The following is a 9,099-nucleotide window of genomic DNA, read 5'->3' on the forward strand; positions in this document are numbered from 1 at the left end:
GGGAGCACTCAATCCCCTCATCCAGATCGTTAAGAAAGATGTTAAACGGGACTGGCCCCAAAACCAAGCCCTGGGGAACACCGCTTGTGACTTGTTGCCAATGTGTAATGCTTTTCAACCCAGCAGAGCCTTTTCTCCTCTTCCTTTCCTACAGCTGGTGTCTGCTTTGCACAACCTCACCAGGCACGTTGTGTACCACAGCTTGATGACAGCAGAAGAGATCCTCTCCCTCTTTCCAGAAAACTTCCACCAAAACCTGAAAAACCTTTTGACTAAGATAATCTTGGAGAATATGTGAGTGCTACCCACCTGCCATTTGCTTTCAGCTGGAAAGTTAAAGCCTATGTGTCTGGTTTGATACACGGATAGTTGGCAGCATGCAGAGTCTTATTTCTATGGATTCTGTGCGTGCCTTGGGCGCAGTCACACTGGCTGGAATGAGCAGAGTCGAATGAAATATGTCATCTGAGTGGAATGGCAAACAGAACACAGCCATGGGCACAGAGGGTTTTCCCAAGACTTTTGGAATGGGTGTGGGCCTCATTCACATAATGCAAAGCCCCTTTTATCCTAACAACTAATCTGTGTGGTGGAAAAATACTACAGATGACAATAAATCTTAGAGAGCTGGATTTCAGCACTACAAAATCTGATTGAGTAGCATTTAGATGCCCATCCACTTACCACCGTGGCTTAGGTGTGGAGGCACTGTATGTGTTAGAGCATATGTGAGGTGGTGGCAGAGCATAGCAGTTTTGTGTGCATGTACATGTTACTGCTTGGTAGCCCATTGCTTTGATAAAACCGAGGAGAAAGGTACGTGCCATAAGTGAGCCACACTTACAGAAGAATTTAGAGCAACAGCCTTTCCTTGGCACTCAGTAGCATATCCTCTCCCCTGGCTACTGCTGCAGCCCTGGTGACCCTTCTGTCAGGAATAAGCCACTCTGAGTGCTTTCCCTTCTCTTTTTTTTCATTTTATTTTTTCCCTCTTTCTCTTGTTTTCCAAAGCACTCCTGATCCTGTTTTTCTTTTCTCTACTTTTTTCACAGCTCTTCTTGGCGGAATGAAGCACAAGCAAGTCAGAGTAAGTAGTAGTTCACATTTTGATGCAGTTAATGTTTCCTGTTAGTGTTGAGAATAGTATATCGTGGTGTTTTCCTAATGCAGTACGGGGATACCACTGTTTGTTTGCCTTAGATGGAGCTGTATGATGGTGGCATCGCAGAGCCTAGCAGAGGCCAAACAGCTTGTATTAAGATCTGTGCTACTGTACTAAATGGTTTCCAGTCCTCAAGCAATTTCATTTAATGCTCAGTGTGTAGCAAGTATCTGCAAAACTTTTGAAAGTGAAGCACTCTGACCTCCATGTTCAGGTCATTAAGTAATGTCCATATCCAATAACTGTGCACTGTCAAGGACATGTATTGGGTTGGCCAAAAAGTAATTGTGTATTTTTAATAGGTGAACATATGTGTCTTGAAAGGTAAACTGCCTGCACTGTAAACCACAAATCATTATGTAACTGAGGGAAAGTGTGCAGTGGATCTTGACAGCTGACAGTTCAAGCTTGTTTCAGAAAAAGGAAGCGCGCAATTTCATTAACCATTATTTATTTGGCATTGATTTCAAAATGGAAAATCAAAAGGAACATTTTCATCCTGTTTTGCTGTATTACTTCCAAAAAGGAAAAAACCCTGTGCAAGCTCATAAAAAGTGATGTGCTGTGTATGGTGAAGATGCCTTAAAACTACAGCAGTGTCAGAATTGGTTTGCTAAATTTTGGTCCAGAGATTTGGATGTTAAAGATGCACCACACTCAGGGAAGTCAATTGAAGTTGATAATGACAAAGTAAAGGCATTGATTGACTCCAGTAGGCATTTAACAATGTGAGAGGTTGCTGATAACCTTAACATATCAAAATCAAGCATTGAAAACCATGTAAAACAAGTTGGATACATTAAGAAGCTCAATATTTGGGTACCGCATGAGCTCAAAGAAATTCATCTCACTAAGGGCATTGACATCTGCAATTCTCTCTGGAAATGTGAGGAAAACGATCCGAATTTGAAATGTAGGATAAATGTAGGAAAAATGAATCATTTGCAACAAAAACAAATTACAAAGATTGTGGAGCAAGTGTGATGAACCAGCTGAAAGCACTTCAAAAGCAGATATGAACCAGAGGAAGTGCATATGCTGTCAGTCTGGTGGGATTTCAAAGGTATTGTTCCTTGGAAGAAACGCTAAATACACCAGACCATTAATGTGGATGTATATTGTCATCAACTGGATAAATTAAATGATGCCATCAAACAGAAGCATCCAGAATTGGTGAATCACAAAGGTGCTGTGTTTCTCCATGATAACGCCAGACCACACACAAGTTTGGTCACTTGTCAAAACTTGTTGCAGCTTGGCTGGGATGCATTAACCGCATCCACCAGACCTGGCACCATCAGACTGCCACTTGTTTTGTTCTTTACAAAACACCTTGAATGGTAAAACCCTCACTGCTGATGAGGATGTCAAATCGTTCTTGGAACTGGTTTTTGCCAAAAAAAGATAAGAACATTTTTGAGCACAAAATCATGAAGTGGTCCGAAAGGTGGCAAAAGGCAGTTCAGCAGAATGGACACTATATTGTTTAATAAAGTTTTTGTTTCCCATGAAAAATTCACCTTTCATTTACCCAGAAAAAACCACAATTACTTTTTGCCCAACCCAGTATTTATTGGGAAATACCCTGTCTTTGCACAGCTAGTCAATCCTGTGCATTCTTTCTCTTCCATGCATCAGGACTACACTGCATATGTTAGCAACTCTGCTTTTTCCTCAACTTTCTAAACAGTGATGTAATTAAGGAACGCAAACTTTAACAATAACATCATGGGCAGTGGGTTATATCCAAGTTAGGTGTTCTGTGCGGCTACACCACTTTGTCTTCTCCTTAAGAGGCTTTCTTTAAAACTGTAGCACTTAGAGCCTTACAAATTTGAAAGCTGATACATAACAGAGTAATTTGGAGTCTGCATGGATCCTCTACCCTTTTCTTTGCCTGCAAAGGAGATAGTGTCCAGCAGTTAAACAGTATGGCAAGACCTGGAAATACACTGTCCCTCAAAGTTTTAATGGCGTATAAATAGGGAAGAAACTATTGCAAAATGCTAATACAGTAAATACAGCACTTGCTTACACTAAACAATGTTCTAGTGTTACCAAGTCACAGAATGCTGTATCTTTAACACTATCATGTGTGTTAAAGGAAATGAGAGCAGGTGTGACACCAGCATCATACACCAGCTAGGTCTTCACAACTCAGAAGCAAGGCTGGGTAGTGGCTCTTGGTTCACCACCCAGGATCTCTGCTCTGACACTCATGTCTTGGTAATAATTAGATGAATATTTAACCCTGTTGGGATTAGATTGTCTTTTAGGAAATTATAATTATTTTAGTATTGTATTCATGAAATATCAGACATATGTTACATAGGGACCAAGCCAGTGACTTAAAGAATAGATATTCCAACTGATTGATCTATGTTAATGTAATGTGCATGCTTTCCTGCCGCTCCCAAGCCACCAACAATCAGTCTTTGCAAATCAACATACAAGGCTAAACAGATGATTGTTATGTTGCTGCAAATGCTGCCAAGTACTGGCCCTGACAGACTGTGAACTGGAATTTGTTCCAAAAGCAAGAGCAAGGCAGCCAGTTCTGCACTGCCCTCTGGAGCTCTACTCAGGGGAACAGGAGGAGGAGAAGGGAGAGCTTCTCCGCAGATAGAGAAATTTCTTTAAGCAATCTTAGAAAGCAACTTAAGCATCTGGAGTCAGTAGAAAAGCTAGCAGTCAACCCTTTGGGAGGAAACTAGGTATCTTGTGATAGGCAGAATCCAGACAGGCTGCAATTGCCTATTGAGACAGCCAGCTTCCTGGTGCCAGGGCTTTTTGAGGGAACATTAATCTTAGCTTTTATGCCAGTTTGCATGGTGCTTAGGAAATCTTGAGGGTTCATAGTACAGTGTGCTCTGTTAAGTATGCACCATCATGAGAGAATATCCCCATCTCCTCTGCAAGAGACAGCTGCACAAATTTCTTGGCAGGGCAGTGAAATCAGACTTCCTCCTTCCCTCGGAAGGCTCATGGGATCTCCTGCTCTGAACTATTGAAGTCAGTATTGCAGCAGACTGCTGAATTATTTCTGTTAGGCTACATCTAATTAGGATGATATCTTCAGTATTTGTAACAAATTGGCAGGACATGTGAAGACTACAGTTTACCACTACATATGCTGTACTGAGGGGTGCTTTGGTTTAGAGGATGGGGAGATTGAATTAACATGTTTTATACTGCTGGATTTTAAGAGCATTCCTGTGTGTTTTTTTCAGGGGTTACAGAACAGAGCAATAACAATGTAGGTCCAAGAGCAACTCATGATGAAACACTAGTTGAGTGTTGCAGGCAGCAAGGTAGTAGATGAAGAGTTGGAGGAGTCATTTTATGGCTCCCCTTCTCCCAGCTGCTTTGTGAATTTACCTATGCTTGTGTTGCACTGTACCATCCTTGAATGTGATGATGGGAGAACCCTGTTTGTCCTTCCAGTGTCATGAAGAGGCCTTCAGAGACTGGCTTATTGTACAGAAAAAATTATGTGAAACCACACAGTAGCACCAAAGCTGTACACTTCCCAAGGCCAGAAGTGAACAAGCGTGTACGTGATGGTAGTCGCAGGTTCCAGGGTCTGCTGTCATCATGTGCTGTTGGGCCTAACAGATGGATTTTTTTATTCCCTCAGTCTCCCTGCCCCGGCTGGTTGACATGGACTGGAGGGTGGACATCAAGACGTCTTCAGACAGCATAAGCAGAATGGCAGTCCCTACTTGCCTGCTTCAGTTAAAGGTAATGTCAGGGGCTGTAAAGGATACAGGATCAAAATAATGAAGTCCAACACCTGAGTTGACAGTGGTAGTGCAAAACAGTTCAGACAGGCATCCAGTGCTTGCCTGTTGCCTGCTGGCCAATTAATAGATTTCCTCAGAGATGGTCTTTGAAATACCACAGAGCCTAGGAGTGATGTCTCTGATGAAAGTTCTCATTTTTCTTGCAAGGGAGAGTTTTCTTTGCATGAGGATGCAAGAAGGCAGCATATTTGTTCCTGGTTACCATTGTTCTTTACAGAAAGAAAGAGGATAAATTATGAAGTCATTGCCCTTTAATTCTGAGCCACTCATCAGCATCTTTACCTGACTGCATTAGATGGGAAATGACTTTTGATTACTAATAACTTCCTTCACTGGCTACATCTGTCATTCGGGAAGTATAGCTAAACTTACTGGTTATATTCTGCAGTGTTCTGGATCCCCCCAACCAGTAAAAATGGGATGGGTGTGTTTCATAGGAGGAGGACTCCTTCTGTGACAAGGAGATCCACCTGGTGGATGAGGGAAAGATTGTGGATGTTGTTTACCTGGACTTCAGTATAGCCTTCAGTACTGTTCCTCATAGTGTTCTCATGAACAAACTGGTTGCCCAAGGCTTAGACAAGCACACACTCTGCTGGATCAAACACTGGCTGGGTGGCTGGGCCCAGAGAGTGGTGATGAATGGATTTAAATCCAGTTGGCAGCCAGTCACAAGTGATGTTTCCCAGGGCTCAGTGTTGGGACCACTCCTGTTTAATACCTTTATCAATGATCTGGATGAGGAGATTGAGTGCACCCCCAGTAAGTCTGCAGATGACATCAAGTTAGGCGGGAGTGTTGGTCTGTTGGAGGGTAAGAAGGCTCTACAGAGGGACCTGGACAGGCTGGATGGATGGGCTGAGGCCAACTGTATGAGCTTCAACAAGGCCAAGTGCACTTGGATGCAAGTGCACCGAGTCCTGCACTTGGGTCACAACAACCCCATGGAACCCTACGGACTTGAGAAGGAGTGGCTGGAGAGCTGCCCTGCAGAAAAGGACCTGGTGGTGTTGCTTGACAGCTGACCGAACATGAGCCAGCAGTGTGCCCAGGCGGCCAAGAAGGCAAACAGCATCCTGATCTGCATCAGAAATAGTGTGGCCAGCAGAAGCAGGGAAGTGATCGTGTCCCTGTACTTCAGCACTGGTGAGGCCGCACCTTGAGTACTGTGTTCAGTTTTGGGTGCTCCAGTGTAAGAAAGACATTGAGGTGCTGGAGAGGGTCCAAAGAAGGGCTGCAAAGCTGGTGAAGGGTCTTGAGAATAAGGCTTATAAGGAGCAGCTGGGGGCCTTGGGGTTGTTTTTTCTGAAGAAAAGGAGCCTGATGGGAGACGTCTCCAGCTACCTGAAAGGAAGTTGTAGAGAGCTGTGTGTGGGTTTCTTCTCACAAGTTACAACCAATAGGACAAGAGAAAATGGCGTCAAGTTGCGCCAGGGGAGGTTTAGGTTACACATTAGGAAAAACTTTTACACTGAAAGGGTTATCAAAGACTGACACAGGCTGCCCAGGGAAGTGGTGGAATCACCATCCTTGGTTGTATTTAAAAGCTTTCTAGATGTGGTGCTCGGGAACATGGTTCAGATGTGGGCATGGTAGAGTTAGATAATGGTTGGATTGATGATCTTGAAGATCTTTTCCAATCATAACAATTCTATGATTCAGTGAAAAATAGTCTAATTTTTGGGGTGGGGTGGGATGGGGTTAAGTATCCCATGCGGTATCTGCTAAGATGTTTTTGATACGGATGTGGACAAGTCTCTTCAGAATTTCCCCATACTTACAGCAGTATATGCTTAGGTGCATTCTGACAATGGGCACACACCTCTCTGGTGAGGCACACAGCTTAGAAAATGTGCCATGGTCCATCAGGATGGAGCTGGATGTCAAATTTGAAACTTTTTTCTTAATGTATCTATTAAACACTGACTTGTTGTAGCACTGGAAAAACATGTGAACTCATTTTTCATGCAGCTACTCTTCTATAGTAAATTGTAAAATGTAGTAAAAAATAAATTCCTATTTTCAGATTCAGGAAGATGTTGCCTTATGTGGAAGTAGTCCTGTTGTTTCTGCACTGACTGTGGAACTGAGCAAAGAAACCCTGGACACTATGTTGGAAGGTCTAGGAAGGATCCGGGACCAGCTTTCTGCTGTTGCAAACAAATGAATACTCAAGGGCACGGATTCCAGCAGCAAGAAAAGGAGGTATTCTCTGCCTAAGAATACTGCAGCTGTAAGTTGCAGCCTAGTGTAACATGTTTTCTGTTTTAACAAAACAAAATTAAAGATATTTCTTTACTGAGTTACTAGGATGGCTTTTGAAAAGCTAACACTTAAACATTCCTTTAGTCTGATGCCAAAAAGTGTTTTCCTAATATGTTGTTGAACAAAAGCTGGTCTTCATTTCAGGAAAGGATTTTGAGGGCTCAGAGCTTGACTTAATCACAAGGGTCATAACTGAAAATAGCAAATAGCTGCAGCCACTGAAGCAAGTGCTATCTCTCTGCCCTGGGATTAGGATCTAAAAGTCTCAAGCTGGTTAATGGGGCTGTCTTCTAGCACTAGCAGACAAGGAGGGTGCTTCTCTCTGGAATGCGTGTGTGTACTGAGGTGCATGCTGGATGTCGCACTCTCTCCCTCTCAATGAAGAACAGCCATGCTGCAGATTGTTATTACAGGATAATGCTTTGAAATGGGGCAATTATGCTACAACATATTCCCTTCTGATCAGCTTCATAGCACCATTTGCAAAATTACTAGTCTGAACATCTTTAGCAGCAAGTAATTTCCTCCTTCTGTTTGGAAAGAAAAAAGGAGTTCAGATAATTCATGTTTGGGTTTATTGGACTCTGAGCTTTGTCTTCACTGCACAAAAACAAGACTGGGAAAGTAAAGAATTTATGGCCGTTGTCTGTGCTGTAGAAAACCCTTCTGTGGCAATCTGTGCCTATACTTCCCCAAAGTGTTCTGTTGTTTGTTTGTATAAATCTTCATTTAATTAAAAAATGAACTGATAGTTGATTTTGTGAGTCCTTTTTAGTCTAGGAGAGATGCTGTCCTGGGTTACTTCAGCCTCTTTGTGACGGCGCCTGCTTTCTAGGCTGGTATAATGGATGTTCACATTTGTTGCTGAAGAGGGATCTTTTGTTTCCTGTTCAGATGAATTTATCTTTTAAACTGTCTTCTCTTCATTGTCACACAGTTTCAGGGCACCTTTTTCCGTGGGCACCAGCTCTGTGCAGTATTACAGGCGATGACCCTGACCTGAAACTTCATAAATAAATGTGCATTGAAAGTGTGGAGGAGTAAGTGCAGAACATAAACAAAATTCAGGCTCTTCTTTCTGCTGAGCCTATAATGCTCCAAACTGGAAGACTGGATCCAAATGCTTTGTTTATGGCAAAGTCCCACCTGTCAGAAAACATTTGGTTCTCTTTTAAGGCATAAAAAAAGTCTCTTGTGTTTGGAAACATTAAATCATTCAAGAAGTGTGCATAAACTCCAGAGCTTTGTTAATTAATTATATACATTCCCACAGAGTGCAGGCTAGAGTAGAAGTGTAAATGAAGCGTGCCTTTAAAATATACTGATGTAATGCAGCTTGTGCATCAAGAGGAGATGTATGACAAGTCACTTGTTAAGGTCTACTTTGAGCAAAGTTTGTAACACTTAGTGCAGTATCAAGGTAAACTGGTAAATGTAATATATAATACAGAAATCTGAAAGGAGAAGATGGATATTCAAGAATCTGTTGCATAAGATTCAACCTGAGAAAAACATCTGTGACAGACTTCTTCAGTTTAAGAAAGTTTTTTCACCTTTGCAGCCCAGCCTTAAAAAAAATCTCAAATAGTTCATGTTGTACTGTTTATTTTAGAAGGTAAGAATCAATGAAGAGGTAAATAACATGTAATGAGGAGCTGAGGAAGTCAATACACAGAGGAAATTCGTGAGGTAAATACTGAAGTTATAGTGAAAATGTTGTAGGGTCTTATGAAATGAAGAACTTATAGTTACATAGAGTTCATACAGAACCATTGTACAACTATAGAATAGTTGTGAAGAAAAGATAGACTGGAAACTGGAAAAGCTTTTCCAGTGTCAGAGTGACGCTGTCTGCAGGTGGTTAGAAGT

General features: G+C 42.1%; 1 protein-coding gene across 1 annotated transcript; it reads left to right on the forward strand.

The window, feature by feature from the left end:
* Positions 1 to 154: 154 nt before the first annotated feature.
* COMMD9 (COMM domain containing 9) lies at positions 155 to 7,977 on the forward strand (the record flags this gene model as incomplete). Its single annotated transcript, XM_010189626.1, has 4 exons — positions 155 to 294; positions 1,053 to 1,087; positions 4,800 to 4,903; positions 6,992 to 7,977. Coding segments are annotated over 4 exons (420 nt in total), but the record flags the coding sequence as incomplete, so codon positions are not given.
* Positions 7,978 to 9,099: the final 1,122 nt, after the last annotated feature.

This window comes from Mesitornis unicolor, unplaced genomic scaffold, assembly GCF_000695765.1.
Source record: "Mesitornis unicolor isolate BGI_N332 unplaced genomic scaffold, ASM69576v1 scaffold16718, whole genome shotgun sequence".
Taxonomy (NCBI): domain Eukaryota; kingdom Metazoa; phylum Chordata; class Aves; order Mesitornithiformes; family Mesitornithidae; genus Mesitornis; species Mesitornis unicolor.